The sequence below is a fragment of the Myotis lucifugus genome, unplaced genomic scaffold, assembly GCF_000147115.1.
Source record: "Myotis lucifugus unplaced genomic scaffold, Myoluc2.0 scaffold_724, whole genome shotgun sequence".
NCBI lineage: Eukaryota > Metazoa > Chordata > Mammalia > Chiroptera > Vespertilionidae > Myotis > Myotis lucifugus.
Window position 1 is genome coordinate 109,338 of NW_005871772.1, and position 16,321 is coordinate 125,658.

General features: G+C 52.4%; 2 protein-coding genes across 3 annotated transcripts in view; one reads left to right on the forward strand and one right to left on the reverse strand.

Moving 5' to 3' along the window:
- The window catches only part of CUNH1orf131 (chromosome unknown C1orf131 homolog), a 12,104-nt gene extending 8,365 nt beyond the window's left edge, over positions 1-3,739 (reverse strand). Inside the window, 1 exon segment of the mRNA XM_023746701.1 lies at positions 3,722-3,739. Coding sequence (XP_023602469.1) covers positions 3,722-3,739 — 18 coding nt within the window.
- A 613-nt stretch (positions 3,740-4,352) lies between these two features.
- Positions 4,353-16,321, forward strand: part of GNPAT (glyceronephosphate O-acyltransferase) — a 12,615-nt gene continuing 646 nt past the window's right edge. The window contains exons 1-14 of one of the 2 annotated variants that reach the window (XM_014447858.2): positions 4,353-4,530; positions 5,999-6,175; positions 7,548-7,677; positions 8,891-9,018; positions 9,313-9,388; positions 9,869-10,020; positions 10,140-10,270; positions 10,911-11,134; positions 11,297-11,539; positions 12,388-12,467; positions 13,186-13,326; positions 14,393-14,492; positions 14,567-14,660; positions 15,432-15,493. In XM_014447858.2, coding sequence (XP_014303344.2) covers positions 4,381-4,530; positions 5,999-6,175; positions 7,548-7,677; positions 8,891-9,018; positions 9,313-9,388; positions 9,869-10,020; positions 10,140-10,270; positions 10,911-11,134; positions 11,297-11,539; positions 12,388-12,467; positions 13,186-13,326; positions 14,393-14,492; positions 14,567-14,660; positions 15,432-15,493 — 1,888 coding nt within the window. In that variant the 5' untranslated portion in view covers positions 4,353-4,380. Of the gene's footprint in view, positions 4,531-5,998; positions 6,176-6,205; positions 6,336-7,547; positions 7,678-8,890; positions 9,019-9,312; positions 9,389-9,868; positions 10,021-10,139; positions 10,271-10,910; positions 11,135-11,296; positions 11,540-12,387; positions 12,468-13,185; positions 13,327-14,392; positions 14,493-14,566; positions 14,661-15,431; positions 15,494-16,321 lie in introns of those variants that run through there. The other variant, XM_023746708.1, reaches the window with a different exon arrangement.

Sequence of the window (16,321 nt, forward strand, 5' to 3'; positions counted from 1 at the left end):
GGTTTCCCCCGGGCCCCTTTTCTTCTCGCGCCTTTCCCTTTTTCCCTCCCCCGGGGGGGGGGGCCCGCCCGAAAAGCCCCCCCCCTGGCCCAAAGCAGGAGGGCGTGGGGGGGGGGCTTTCCCCAAGCCCCCCCCGGCCCCCCTTTTGGGCGAAACCGAGGAAGCTGCGGGCCCACCCAGCCTGAACCGCAGGCCCCGGGCCCCCACCCCGCCCTTCTGCTCGGCCTGCGCTCCCGGCCGGAGCGTGTTGGGCTCATCAGTGGGCAGAGAGTTTTTACGATTTAAGTCTTTAAAAAAAAAAAAATACAGGCACACGTGTGTGTGTGTGTGTGTGTGTGTGTGTGTGTGTGTATGTGTTTACATTTTTATTGATTTCAGAGAGGAAGGGAGAGGGAGAGAGAAACATGGATCGGCTGCCTCCTGCACACCCCATGCTGGGGATGGAGCCCGCAACCTGGGCATCTGCCCCGACTGAGAATCGAACCCTGACCTCCTGGTTCATAGGTCGACTGGGCCAGGCCAGCTGGGCTTTAATATATTTTTTATTGTTGCTAGTATTACAGATATCTCCCATTTCCCCCTTCATTCCTCCTCTCCTCCCAGCCTCCCCCACCCCCACCCCCCCACCCCCAGGTCTTCACCACCCTATTTCTTGCCGGGATCCATGGGCTGTGCCCATAAGTATATAAAGTTCTCTGGTTTATCTCTTCTCGTCCCCCCAACCCCACATCGAGGTATGTCAGTTGGTCCCATGTCTTCCCTGCTTCGGGTCTTATTTTGTCGCTCAATTCCTTCTGTTGATTAGAACAAATCTAGGGAGATTTGGAACTTCTGGTGGTTTTAATTGCCTGTTTTTGTCATTGTACTTTTTCCACAAGTCCCTTTGCCACCCAGCCTCTCTCCACCTTGCCTCTTCTCCCCCGACCGCCTCTCTCTGTCTCCTGATTTTAACAGGTCTTTTTATGCCAACAAAACATTTACTGGTCACTCACCATTGTCACGAGAGCTCTGTAGCGCTCGGGGTTGCATAATACTGGCGTAACGGATTGTATTTTTTTTAAACAATAGATTAATTTTTATCTACTTTAGGAGGAAATAAAAGAGGGCATTTAAAAGGTTTGCCACCATGCTTGTCCTAGCAGTTAGTGTCATAATGTTAATTTGTTTGAGGTCAAACAGGGAAAACAGAAAAAAGCAAGATAAACAAACAAACAAACAAAAATCCACAGCTTCAAAAGAGGGTATGTATGTGTATGTGTATGTGGCTGCCTTCCGGTTGAGAGATCAGTATTCTTTGGAACGAGAGGAAATGCCCATTTCGTGGCGGAGCTAGGAGCTCTTCGTTGCTGGTAGCGGTCCACTTCTCCCAGGCTCGTCACTGTAACGGCCCTCCTCGTGGCCTTCCCACCCGACGGGTGTGTGGTGGGAATATTTGACCTCTAACTGCTGCCCCTGTGGGAGTCCCTAAGGAATGTAGAAAGAGGGTTGCGGTGTGGCTCTGACAGGCGTAGGTCCCTTTTTCAGTCCTAACTGGCTTGTGACTTGAGTACAATCCTCCTATATAATAAAAGCCTAATATGCAAATTGTCCCCTCGACCAGGAGTTCAACCGGGTGTTCAGCCGGCCAACTGCCCGCAGCCCCTACCCCCAGCTGGCCCTGCCCTTGATCGGCCCCTCCACCCCATTGGACCCAACCGGTGCACAAATTTGTGCACTGGGCCTCTAGTTTCCTATATTACAGGAGAGAGTTGGTCCTTTACTTCCCCATTCACCAATGGTTCTTTACTGATAAGACTTTTCTCAACTTTTCATGTGAACGACTAGGCAGTTGTATATGAGCTTTCTCCTCGGACGGACGCTGCACATGTCTTGTGATTACATAGTTTTCCTCTCATGGTGTCCTGAGCTTTTCCTTACTATTACTATTTCAGGCCTGTCCTGTGCTTGTGCAATGTGCTATCTCATCTGAGAGTGGTATTCGAGATACTTGAGATATCGCTGATTGCAACAAACAGTCCTTAGTCATTCTTCTCAGTGTTCAAGACACAGAAGTTAAAGAGCTAGCCCTCGCCTTTCAGGACTTCAAAGGAAGTCACGAAAGTAAACAAATAGTTGCAATGAAGTGGAACAAGGGCAGTGGTGGAAACATGCGCAATGCCTTGTGGGAGTGAGAGAAGGAGCCCCTGACCTGTCTGGGACCAGAGAAGGTGACGCCTGCGCTGAGTTTTTGAGATGTGAAGGGAGATGAGGGAAAGGAAGCCTGCTCTAGGCATCCATGTAAGAACACTACACGTCGGGAACCAAGGGGTCAGGGAAGGCTAGAATAGAGGGGGCAGGCTACATTTCCCAAAGGGATTTCATGTGTCGTGTTTACCCACCCTTACGGCTAAAATCTGAACTTTACTGGGCACCATTTAAGGGGATCACATTAGTACGTTGAAGGTCTAAGAGAACTGCTTGGTTTCTGCCATGATTATCTAGATGAATAACCTCTCCTTCTTCACTGAAGTGGAGACTGTAGACAGAGAGTCTGGCTGGGGAGGGAATTTGATGCCAGGATCCTGGACATGGGTCAGGACAGAGAAGGGAAGACAGCCCGAGCCGGCAGTGACAGTGAGTGTGGGGAGAGGGCAGTGGGCCGCCTGTGGGGTGTGGAGGGCAGCTGAAGGGGTGGCTAAGGAAGAGGAGGCAGACTCAGGTTGACTCCTGGTTTCTGTGATTGGGCAACTGGGTGGATGAGATGCCTTTCGCAGATAGGAGATGCGGACAGAGCAGGTTTGGTCAGGGTGTAATTGGGGTTGTGTTCAGTTTGAGATGGGGGAGGCAAAGTTAATGATTTTTTAAAAATATATTTTTTATTGATTTCAGAGAGGAAGGGAGAGAGAGAAACATCAATGATAAGAGAGAATCATCGATCAGCTGCCTCCTGCACACCCCCTACTGAGGATGGAGCCCGCAACCCAGGCATGTGCCCTTGACTGGAATTGAACCTGGGACCCTTCAGTCCGCAGGCCGACGCTCTGTCCACTGCGCCAAACCAGCCGGGGCAAAGTTAATGATTTTTAATTTGTGGATTATTATGTTATGGACCAGATCCATCACAAGGGGCTTGGGAGACATCCGAATAGAGTTAGAAATATGGGAGCCGAGCAAAGAGGAAGGGCTGGTCTAAACATGTAGGCTTGGCAACCATCACAAGTAGGTTGTATCCTAAGCCACTGGCCTGGGGAAGTCTTGCAGTGAGACCACAGAATGCAAAGGAGGTTGGGGGTGGGGGATCGCTGGCGCACCCGTCACCCAAACTATGGCTTCCTGTTAGACTCTGAATGAAAAAATCTCAACTCCTTACAATGTGCTACAAGACACCACATCACCAGGCGGGCAGCCGCTGCTGCTTTTATTATTGAGGTCCCAGCACAAAGCTCTCCTCCCCAGAGAGGACTTCCCCAGCCATTCAATCTCGAGAGCACTCCCACCCCTTTTCATTAGTCACTCTATCCCGTTGTCCTTAGAGGATTTCGTTTCCAGTGCTGGCAGCCGGAGTCTGTAGTCTTGTACTCGCTGTCAGAGCTGATCGTTAAATTTTCATGAAGCTTGCAAGCCCATTGTTAAAACGCAGCCATTATTAAAAATTAAAGAGTAAGCTCTGGCCGGGTAGTCAGCTGGAGCATCGTCCCGTGCACCGAAAGGCTGCGGGCTTGCTTCCCATCAGGGTACGTACCTGGCTTGCAGCTTCCATCCTTCGTCGGGCATGTATGAGAGGCGACCCATTGATGCTTGTCTCTCCCCCACTCCCACCCCCCCCACCCCCTTCTGCTTACTCTCTCTATAAAAATCAATAAACATATCCTCGGGTGAGGATTCAAAAAATATTAAAGATTAAGTTATATATTTACAATGAAATAAATCCTGTTAAAAAATAGCCCGGCCAGCGTGGCTCAGTGGAGTGTCAACCTATGAACCAGGAGGTCACAGTTGGATCCCCATCAGGGCTCATGCCCGGGTTGTAGGCTCGATCCCCAGCGGGGAGCATGCAGGAGGCAGCCGATGGATGTTTCTCTCTGATATCTTTGTTTCTCTCTCTCTATCCCCCTCCATTCTCTCTAAAATCAATTAAAAAAAAACATTTAAAAGATAAAATAAAACATGATAATTCAATATCAATTTATTGATCCTATTTACATTTTTTCTTGGAATATGAAAATCTAACACTCGGTCACTCTGCTCTTGTCACATGTCACAGCATACAAATTGGGCAGAAATAAAGCTTTACAATTACAGTCCCTAATCTGTCCTGACTTATTATACAGGATGTACCTGACTTTCTTTCCTTTACCTTGTCCACAGAAGGAGCTCAAAAAGTGGGATGACTTTGAAGATATGTTAGAGGAAAGGAGGCATGTCAGTGACCTGAAGTTTGCCATGAAGTGCTACACCCCCCTCCTGTATAAGGGGCTCATTCCGTGCACGCCAAACGATATTAAGTCTAGTGTTCTCAACTCCGAAGAGGTTTACTATGTCATTAAGCAGGTAAGTGAGTCCTCTTCAACGCAGCCCGGTTTGTTCCTGGTCAGCAAGTTCTTTCTCTTCTTGATGCTATGAATTTATTTGGCTATCTTTAATGTATCTTTTTAAAAAATATATTTTTATCGATTTCAGAGAGGAAGGGAGAGGGAGAGAGAGAGAAACATCAGTGATGAGAGAGAATCACGGATCAGCTGCCTCCTGCACGCCCCCGACTGGGGATGGAGCCCGCACCTGGGCACGTGCCCTGACCTGGAATCTAACCACAACCTCCTGGTTCCTAGGGCCACACTCAACCACTGAGCCACGCTGGCTGGGCTGGGCTTATTGTATCTTTTTAGGTTTAGCTACATTCAGCACATTCATCAAATGTATACCATAGCCAGAACGTGTGTGAGCCTCTGTCCTAGACACGGGGTCTGGCAGTGAGCGACCGGAGCAGGGTTCCTGCCTCTTCAGTGTGCAGTCTGATGGGGCATGAGCACCAGTCTATAGACAGGTCCAGGGCCACTGAACTGTACACTTGAAAGTGATTGCAATGGAAAATTTTATATTATGTATATTTGTATCATAATTTTAAAAAATGGGATGATTGTTAAAAAAAAAACAAGTTGCAGGCTTTCCAACTTGGAAGAGCATTTTTCCTCTCTCTTCTTCCCTCTTTTTCTTCTTCTTTTCATTACTTTATTGATTTCAGAGAGAAAGGGAGAGGGAAAGAGAGATGGAAACATCAATGATGAGAGAATCATTGATCGGCTGCCTCCTGCACACCCCACACTGGGGATGGAGCCCGCAACCTGGGCCTGTGCCCTGACTGGGTAACCATCAGCTAACACACAGACTTTCCTCCTTTTCAAAGTGCCTGTTTGGGGGCGGTTCGAAGGATTCAGTTTGGCTTCCCTGAGGACAGAAACGGACTCGCTCGTCTCCAGGCCCTGGCCAGGGCTCGCACACAGCCAGCATTTTGTTCCCTTATCAGGAGATTGCTCTGCGGTGGGAGTGAAGGCGTTTCCTTGTGAGCGCGTGGAGCTCACTGATCGTCTCTGATAGTCCGGGGATTTGTAGCAGGTCCCGTGTAGCTGAGGTGGTGCGAATGGGGCTTCAGTGTAGGCTTGTCTCTGCCTTGGTCATGACCTGGTCATGGCATCGAGCAGTCACTGAAAGGCGCCATGCTGTGTGTTTAGGGCCGTGGCTCCTGGTGGAAGCTGGTAACACATGTGATAGAGAGGGGGCTGGTCTCCTGTCTCACATGCCATCCTGGAAAGCCGATTCCCTGTGAGTTCCTAGTCTTTGAAGTTGTCTAAAGAGGATCATTCATCCACTTGTGTTTCGTTGGAAAATATACAACGTCCACCTACATGAAGGAGAAATGTATTAATTTTGAGTTCTCAGTATCAGCCGTGTGGACCTGGTTTGAATGAAAGAGCTGTGGATCCTTTTTCCAGAAACGCTTCCGCGCTTCTCTCCCCTCCAGCTCTCCAAGGAGTCCGTCCAGTCCCAGGATGCCCTCCGCGAGGAAGCGTGCCAGATCTTGGATGAAATGAGCCACAAGCTGCGTCTGGGAGCCATCCGGTTTTTTGCCTTTGCCCTGAGCAAAATATTTAAACAGATTTACTCCAAAGTGTGTGTCAATGAAGAAGGTATTCAGAAAGTGAGTATTTCTGGTTGAAACAGCCCCCTCTCCTTCGCCCCTCCCTGTTTGGGCAGCTCCTCGGCTTCTCACCTGCACTCAGTGGGCAGGCCTGGCCGGTAGGCGTCCCCAGGCACAGGGCTCGGCTCTCCTCACGGTGGTGTGTGATGATTGCCAGATGGTGAGTTTTCTAATTCTGTCACTTCTGTTACTTAATAGTTTGCTTTTTCCTGTAAGGAAACACTTTCCTATAAAGATTATATTTTTTAATTTGTTTTTTAAATATGTTTTTATTGGTTTGAGAGAGAGAGAAGGAGAGAGGAACATTGATGAGAGAAGCATCCATTGGCTGCCTCTGAAGATTCTCTTTACTCAAGTGTTTCCTCCTGTGACTTCAGATCGCTCACTCACTGCCAGGTCTCTGCCCAAGAACGGCTGGCTCTGTGCCTGGGGCCAGGGCAGCTGGCTGGCCATGCCCTCCCTGATCACAAATCTCCTTCCCTCAGTCGGTCCTGCTTAGGATTCAGAGAAACAGACAACACATCGATACCAGTGAACACGGGTGAGGTTGACAGCCTCAGGGGTACATCTGGGAGCTCCCCTGCATGCCTCCCAGCTCCATGGCACCCACTGCCCCTGGCAGTATTGTTCCTTTCCCGTGTCCTAAAAATTTGTAGGTTTTGTTTTTAATCTCCCGAGAGAAGCACGTTCTCTCGCTGTGGACACCAGTTTGGAGCAGAGCGCACAGCTGACTTCTTTTAAATCCTCACCCGAGGGTATTTTTCCATGGCCTTTTAGAGAGAGTGAAAGGGAGAGAGAGAGAGAGAGACATCAATGTGAGAGAGACACATCGATTGGTTGCCTCCCACACGAGCCCCGACCGGGCCTGGGATTGAACCTGCAACCCAGGCATGTGCCCTGGGCCGGGAATTGAACTCGTGACCTCGGTGCTCTAACCACTAAGCCACGCCAGCCGGGCACAGCTGACTTTCTCATTCCGACTGACCTCATTTCTGTTCCCAGATCTGCCATTTATTAAATGCGTGGCCATGCCACACACAAGGAAGCTAAGGCTCTTCACAAATACCTGGCATTAAACAATGTGCGTAACATGCTTACTACGTACAATGCTTAATACGGTGCCCACCTAATATAAGTGAGTGACCATCAGTGTTATTGTTATGATCCATCAAAATTTACCTTCCCCATATCCTTGCATTGGGTGAGGTTACCTAGAACTCAAACACGTGTCGTGTGTGTGGGAGGGGAGGCAGACGCAGTATCAGTCTCCCCTCCATCCGTGTGCACATCCTCCCGTGTTCTGCCGTGAGGTGTGACTTTAATAACGTGAACACTGAAATGATTCAAAGCGTCTCCTTTATGTATTTTAAAGCTACAGCGAGCCATCCAGGAGCACCCGGTTGTCCTGCTGCCCAGCCACCGAAGCTACATCGACTTCCTGATGTTGTCTTTCCTTCTGTACAACTACGACCTGCCGGTCCCGGTCATCGCGGCGGGGATGGGTGCGTGCACTTCTCTCCTTTCTTCGCTTGTAAAGATTAAACCGTGCGCTGGAATGATCGCAACCACAGATTTTTATACTAGTGCTTCCATTCCTGGAGGATGGGGTCCCAAAAGTAGCATTGCTAAGGCAAATAAGTTATGTGTTTACCCTCTCTAGGGTAGCCAGGGAAGCTGGGGTTTAAACATATACGGCTGGTAATAAAGGCAGTAAACAGTGGGGTGAAATACGGCTGGGACTTAAGCACTTTAAACGCATTTTCGTCTATGGACATGTGAGGAAGTTATTTGAAAATCAGGGAAAATGAAAAGGGCTCCTGTGAACTGATGCTAGAACTCCTCCCCTTAGCCCGGCTTTTTTATTAAAGACGGTGGGTGTTTTGCCGGATGGTCCACTGGGGAGGGGGAGCTTGTTGGCCTGGCTGTCCAGGGCCTGTGGACACATGCTGGCCTGTCAAGGTCAGCAGCGGTGCTGACTGAAGAAGTCGGCCTGATGACGTTGCTGCGGTTGGCACATGGCCTGCCGTTCCCTCTGCCTCTAGCTCAGGGGTGGGGGACATCCGGCTCGTGGGCTGTGTAAGGCCCGAGAAATCATTTGGTCTGGCCCTGCCAATGCATCATGGGGAGGTAATTAAATGTTTGACCAAATATAGCAAGCTAATTTTTAAAAATATATTATTTTATTGATTTCAGAGAGGAAGGGAGAGAGAGAGAGAAACGTCAATGATGAGAGAGAATCATTGATCGGCCTCACACTGGGAATCGAGCCCACAACCCAGGCATGTGCCCTGACCAGAAATTGAACTGTGACCTCCTGGTTCATAGGTCGACGCTCAACCACTGAGCCACGCCGGCCGGGCAGCAGGCTGTTTAAGTGGATAATTGTGTATGGCCTGCGAAAGATGTTATAAATATCCACATGGCCCTTGGCAGGAAAAACGTCCCCCCCACCCCTCCCCCGCTCCAGCTAGTCTGATTGTGAACCCCGAGGTGCATGGAGGGTGCAAGGTTCCCTCCCAGCAGGCACCTGCCACGCAGCCCCTCCTTCCCATCATTCCATGAGATGTCTCTTCTTGGGGACTTTGACCTCAGAAGCTACAATCCTGAAGGTCACCGGAGTGTCTTACATCCACGAGATCCTCCTTAGCAGAGCACGAGTTAGGTCTTTATGGACCGCCCAGGCTCTGCAGTCACTGCTGGTCCTTCCCCCTCTAGACTTCCTGGGGATGAAGATGATCGGGGAGCTGCTGCGCATGTCGGGCGCCTTCTTCATGCGGCGCACCTTCGGCGGCAACAGACTCTACTGGGCCGTGTTCTCCGAATACGTCAAAACCATGTTACGGGTAAATGCAGACAATCACCAGGTGCTCCAGCTGTTTCCTTCTCGCTGAACTTCCCTGCGAGCCCTCATTTAAGTCCCTGACGCCCGAATGGGCCGCTGAGCCGTGTTCCTCCCGGAGGAGCGCGCGGAGCTCGGCAGCCTGGCTGCTCCCCGTGGCTGTGTCGGAGCTTCGCTGTGAGCAGTGTGTGCAGGGGCCGGGGCGGGAGCTGGGGAGGGAGCAAAGAAGCCTTGATCCTTTGAGCGTAGGCAATGGGCTTTGTGTCTTGTTTTGTTTGTTTGTGTTTTCTCTTTAAAGAATGGTTATGCTCCTGTTGAATTTTTCCTCGAAGGGACAAGAAGCCGCTCCGCCAAGACTCTGACTCCTAAATTTGGTAGGTCCCTCGCAGGCGGAGGAGGAAGACACACCCAGAGGCGGGGGTGGGGGGCGGTGGGGGGGTGTCAGTGCAGCTGCGAAGTAGAACTTGACACTTTTTAAAAATTGTTTTGTTTATTTTAGAGAGGAAGAGAGAGAGAGAGAGAGAGAAAAACATCAAGGATGAGAGAGAATCATGGATCGGCTGCCTCCTGCACGCCCCACACTGGAGATCGAGCCCACAACCCGGGCATGGGCCCTGACCAGGAATTGAACCGTGACCTGGTTCATAGGTCGATGCTCAGCCACTGAGCCACGCCGGCCGGGCCTTGGCGCTTTTTTTGCAAGATACGGTTTTCTTTATGAGCGGAACTCTTTAAGCGTAACTGCTTGTATTTACGGGCTTAGTGTGTCCTGTACACTTGGTGTCTTCCTGTGTATGTGCCGTGTTTGCACCCTCTGGGATATACATGAAAGCCATTTCTCCCTTTGTTTGCAGGTCTTCTGAATATTGTGATGGAACCTTTTTTCAAAAGAGAAGTTTTTGACACCTACCTTGTTCCGATTAGCATCAGTTACGATAAGATACTGGAAGAAACCCTTTATGTGTATGAGCTTTTAGGGGTGCCCAAGCCAAAGGAATCTACGACCGTATGTAAAGGATGGCCACGCCTGCGTTTATTGGGAGTTAGGGGAAATGCTCATTTACAGCTCAACCCATTTCCTCATTTGCTTCTTTTCTTTTCTTCCCCCTGTTGCGATGCTGTTAGGGATTGCTGAAAGCCAGGAGGATTCTCTCGGAAAACTTTGGCAGCATCCACGTATACTTCGGAGACCCCGTGTCGCTTCGATCTCTGGCAGCTGGGAGGTTGAGCCGAAGCCCGTATAACCTGGTCCCAAGGTGCAAGACTGGTGTTTTCATAACCGAGTTAGAAACAGGGATGAAAAGCTGGAAGTGTGAATTGTGACTTTTTAAAAAAATATCTTTGTATTGATTTTTTAGAGAGAGAGGAAGGGAGAAGGATAGAGAGAGAGAAATGCCACTAAGAGAGGAACATCATGGATCGGCTGCCTCCTGCATGCCCCCTCCTGAGGATGGAGCCCGCAACCTGGGCATGTGCCCTGACAGGGAATTGAACCGGCGACCTCTTGGTTCCTGGGCCAACATTCAGCCGCTGAGCCACACCGGCCGGGCTGAATTGTGATTCTCGACTAGTTCTAGGACTGGAATGTGGTTATTTGAGGTCACACATCGGGGAAGTGGAAAGCCTCAATTAAAGAAGAATTATATGCTTGGCAGAAACGATTAGCTGTAGGGTGTATATGTCAAATACGCAGGCAGACTGTTCGCTCTTCTCAGGGGAGCCAGCACCCGACTAACTTAAAAGTGGGGGGAGCTACAGGGGTGCCAGCCAGCGAATGGATGGACCCGGTGGGCCCGCACAGGGTGTGCTGAGTGTGATGGTGGAGCCCAGAAAGGATTGTGTGTCACGAATCGGGGTGAGTTTCTGTCTGTAACTGCTTCTGTCTCTGCCTTGTAGGTACATCCCTCAGAAGCAGTCAGAGGACACGCAAGCCTTTGTCACTGAGGTCGCCTACAGGATGCAGCTCCTGCAGATCCAGAACCTGGTGCTGAGCCCGTGGGTCCTGGTGGCCACCGTCCTGCTGCAGCACCGGCCGGCCATGGACTTCGACGCCCTGATGGAGAAGACGCTGTGGCTGAAGGGCTTAACCCTGGCCTTCGGGGGCTTCCTCATGTGGCCGGGTATGTAGGGGGTCATTGCTCAGCTGCTAGAACCTCACGCCAGCACCTGGCCTTTGAATCCCCAGCCAGGTCCCCAGCACTGCTGCGTTGCAGGCCTGAGGCTCCCAGCAGGGACCCCGCCCGCGTCTTGCCGTTGGCATGAACCAACTGTCCTGTGTGTAGACAATGAACCCGCTGACGAGGTGATCCAGTCCAGCCTCCTCCTGCACTCCAACATCGCCAGCCTCGACAGGGACCGCGTGGTTCTGAAAGTGGACTCCAGGGACTCGGAGGTGGTGGACGGCCTCATCTACCAGCACATCACGCTCCTCACGTGCTCGGCCTACAGGAACCAGCTGCTCAACGTCTTCGTCCGGCCCTCCTTGGTGGCTCTGGCGCTGCAGGCGGCTGGTGGGGGCAAGAAAGGTAACTCGGGAACGTGGTCTGGAACCGGGGAGGAGGCCTGGCCCTTCAGTGCTGTGTAGGGAGCAGCACTGGGCCTCGTACCCCTCCTCCCACCTGTGCAGCCCACACCCCAGCCCGGAGCGGGGCCCGTGCACGCGGAAGTTAGGTTTGTCCGTAAATACACGCCCGTCTGCCTGGAGCTGGGGACTTGGAAGGAACCTGAGCGAGCTCACGGCACAGCAGACAGGACGTCTCTGGGTGGCGGGCAGGTGGCGCTACGTGTCAGGAGAACAAGAGAGTCCTCTGTTAGTGTGTGCGTGTGCACGCTGGAGAAGGGTGTGGAACCAGGGGCGTAGAGGGATGAAGAAACTGTCTCTCTCCTCTGCCGGGAGCCGGAGTCGGGAAAGGGATGGTCCCTCGTGTCTAAGCAGTGGGGCTTCTTGCTCAGCCCAGACTGACTGCCTGGAGCAGGGGGGGACGTCCAGCCGGGGGCTGGGCAGGGCCTGTGAGATCCTCTGGTCTGGGCCTGCCAAGGCCGCACGGGCGAGTTGATGACACGTCTGACCAAACGACGGGCTGACTTCAGCGGATGAGTTTGTGGGGCCTGATAATGATGTTGCTGATCTCCACATGGCCCTCGGCAGGAAGAGGTGCCCCCGCCCTGGATGAGAGGCTTGGTGCCGTTTAGTCACCATGAAAGGGCGGGACGGCAGCTGGCGCTCGGGCACAGTGGGGTTGGTGGGCGCTTTCGTTGGGGCCTCACCGCTCATCCCCGAGAGGCGGGAACGTGCCTCTGAAGCTGCGTTCGGAGTGTCCTGGACTCCTCGCCACTCCCGGGGGGTGACTTTCTGCAACGAATCCCTTTCCAGAGGACGTCTACTGCCGCTTCCGCTTCCTGCGTGATGTCCTGTCGGACGAGTTCATCTTCCTTCCGGGAAACGCAGTGAAGGTACATCTTTGCCGCCAAGGAGCGAGCGCGTGTGCAGTGCGAGTCCTGGGAGGCCGGGCACCGTCACAGATGGGTCTTCCCTCCCTTCGGCTTAAAGGGGGACGGGGACGCTCACAGGTCAGCCAACTCCAGTTTGATTCTGGGTTAAATTTATCAATAACTTAGGGATTATTTGGTAAGAAGAGGGTCATTCTTTGAACGTTTAGTGCAGCTACAGCAAATCAATCAACTCGAGCTTGCTAAAAGTTTACCAACCAGCACGCATGTTCCTGGTAACAGCTGTTGGCATGAGGGGGCCTTTTGCTTTACGAGCAGAGAGTGTGGTCCTGCCTGGCAGGGCAGCAGCTGGTGAGGGACCAGGCTGGAGCTGGGTGCGGGGCGGGGAGCCCGGGATAGAGGGGTGGGCTTTCTGGGCACTGCTCAGGAGGGGGCGGGGCCTTTGGCGCATAGGACTCAGGTTCTAGGACTTGCTGTGCCCTCCTCTCTGAGGAGCGTGTCTGCAAAGGGAAGGGAAAGCCATCACCCAGGTGGTGCCTCCTCGGGCTGAGGGCGAAGTCAGCACTGAGTCTTGGAACCAATGCTTCCGTGGCCACCGTGTAACAACCAGAGCCTCTGGGAAGGGCTGAGCTGGCGTCTCGTGCTCTGCACCCCTGGCTGCACGCACACGGCGCCGCGTCCTCGCTCAGCAGGTCCTTCTGTCTTCTCCGCCCCCTCCCAGGACTTTGAAGAAGGCTGCTACCTGCTTTGTAAAAGCGAGACCATTCAGGTGACGACGAAGGACATCCTAGTGACAGAGGAGGGAAAGCCCGTGTTCGAGTTCTTAATAGGCCTCTTCAGGCCCTTTGTGGAGTGCTACCAGGTATGTAAGCCTTTAGAAGCTCGCGTCTAAGGTTCCCCACCCGCTACTTATTTCTGGCCTCAAGGGCAAGTGTCTTCCCCAGCTGCCAGGTAGACCAGGGAGACTGATCCTGAGATGAGGGGCTTCACCCGCCAGGTGAGACCCTGCTCCCTGCGAACAGGCAGCGGCTCGGTCCCATCAGACCCGGGAGGACAGCTGAGTGGCACAGTCTTCCTGTGACCACGGCTTCGCCCAGGCATTGCCGTACTTGCCCCAGTGTTGGTTCAGAGCCTGTAGCACGGTGTTTGACACACAGTCGGCACTTAGTAAACGCAAGGTCTGCCTGATACAGTCCGTTGGAAGGGAAAGGAGAAGTTCAAGTGCAAGTAGCTGAAAGTTGGAGCTCTCAGGAGTGAGTCAGGAGGGGCTGCTGTGCACGTCAGCAGGGAGAGCGCCGCATGCAGGGGAGGCAGGTTGTTGGGGATGGAAACGTCAGAGGGCCCCTGCCTGTCTGTGGCTCTGGGCTCGGCACTGCTGAGGGGCACGGGCCGCCTTCCCGGCGAGGCTGCTGTGGTCAGGAAGGTGGCCCTCGCAGGCCTCCGTGCACAAAGCCCTGCCCTTAGCTACTGGATAAATACCGTCTCTACCTTTCCTGGTAGAAATCATCAAGTATCTTAGGGTCTAGCAGGTTTTAGGTCTTTTTAGAGAAAAAAAAAATTACAAAAAGCCTGGCCCCTCTTTTCCTAAGCAGCACAAGGTAAATGAAGCTGCTAGTAACTCACTTAATTTCAACCTTGAAAGTGAAAAAGTCTATTTTAATCAGTGTGCACACTACTGCAACCTGTTTCCTAACTGTGATCAGTGATAGCAGCTCAGTAGCGCTCCTGAGAATCCCGTAGCCTAAAAAGAAAAAACTAAACAAAAAAGGAGAAAAAGCACCCGCAGCCTGCCTGTGCGCAGGCCTCTCCGTGCGGCGGCCCGGCTCGGGGTGCCACCTCGGGCTCCGAAGGAGGCGTGGGACTGTCCGCTGCGCTGCGTGTTGACTGCCCTTTGCCTCTTCCTGAGCCCCTCGTCCTCTTCCACTCAGATCATCTGCAAACACCTCCTGGAGGAGGAGAAGGACCACTTCACGGAGAAGGAGTACCTGGCGAGGGTCAGGACGTTCACCAGCCAGCTTCTCGATGAAGGTCAGTCCCGCCTGTGGCTGCTGGCCGCTCCCGCTGGGAACAGAGCGGCCCCTCACGCCTCCCCTCTGTTGCAGGCGCCTCGCAGTGTTACGACGTGCTGTCCTCCGACGTACAGAAAAATGCCTTGGCAGCCCTGGTGCGGCTGGGCGTGGTGGAGAGGAAGAAGGTGTAAGTCTGGGCTCCCGCGGGTGCTGACGGGTAACTGATGAGCAGAGTCCAGAGCCACGCAGGAATGTCCAGTCGAGTCGCACACGCGGTGCTCCCTCATCCCCTCCCCATTAGCACGTCAGGACGGGTGACCCTGGGGCACACCACGGGGCAGATGGAAGGGTGTGCAGCAAAGGAGAAGGTGCTGCCGGCCGGCGTTTGGCGTTGGCCCACCACTGAAACGCATAACTTACAGGAAAGATTGGAGGAGTGTCGTGTGGTGTGTACATTTACATGCACATACATGTACAGTACATCAGCACACACGAGTGTGTAGGGAGGTAGATACGGACTCTCTGAGTGAATGGATGTAAGAATGGTAATGCTTAGGGGTCAGCTCTCCCAGCATGTCTTTCAAGTGGCCGGAGGAGGAAGCAGAAGCCAGGGAGGAGGACAGGAAGGAGCAGGGAGCCTTCCAGCTGCTTAACATTGACCTTCAGGAAACTGTTTAAAGGCAGCCTTGCTGGATGAGAGGAGATAAACCAAAGACCTTATATACTTACATGCACAGCCATGGACACGGGCGTAGGGTGGTGAAGACCTGGGGGCTGGTTGCAGGGGGGAAAGGGAGGAAATGGGAGGTACCTGTAACACTAGCCACAATAAAAAATATATTTTAACAAAGAGATAGTCCTACTATGTAAATAGAGAAGATAGTCCTACTATGTGACTAGTGAAGGTTGCAGTTCCCCCCAGTCTATGCAGTAAGAAAGCTGTTCCTTTTTCTCTTAGAAATAACGACTGTGTATTTAATGTGAACGAACCTGCCGCAGCGAAGCTAGAAGAAATGCTTGGTAAGTACATTCAATGAAGTGATGTTTGTCAACACAGAGTGAAACAAGGAAGTGTGCTACGGCACAGACACTTATCAAAGTGGACAGTTGAGTTTTAATATAAACAGAGAACCATTATGTCATCTAAAATTTTCTCATGGAGACTAAGGAGAAAGTGCGAGGAAAATGACCAGAGAAAACACCACAAGCGTGAACGAGGCTCAGCTCAGACGCAGAAGGGTGGTCAGCCCCCGCCTGCTCGCTCAGTCTGGGATCTGGACCCTTTGCATCTGGCATTGGGCGTCAAGCACGCACCTCTCTGGTCCTTGGAGAGTCACCCAACCCTTACCGTTCAGCAGGTCCTATCAGCTCACAGAGAAGTGGTCCCGCCAGGAAGGCAGGGCGTGTAGGGGCTCCAGGAAGAGTCTAGAGGGACCTAAGCAGAGATCAAGGCCGGGGCAGGGAGAGGACACTGCTCATAGGAGTGACGGGTAGTGTTACGAGGGGCGATGTCAGCATTGAACAAACTGATGACATTGACCAACGCTCTGGTCACGGAGTAGGATTCTTCCAGTTGTCGTTTTGCACCCGAGCCTATTTGGTACCTTAGTCAAACCCGCGTGGAGGAGCTTTCCTGGTGTCTGTTGGGATGAGGGGAAGGCAGGATGGGCATGTGGTGAAAGGAGAGGGGGCAGCAGAAGGCAGAGGGCAGAGGAGAAATCTCGCGATGTGGAACCTTGAAACCGGTTTTGAATTTGGTCGAGGGGCAGGTAACTGACACAGACCTCGTGTTGCGAGGCGATGGGGTTGATTTCTTATGACGGAAGCCAGTGTCTGTGGGTGAGGCCA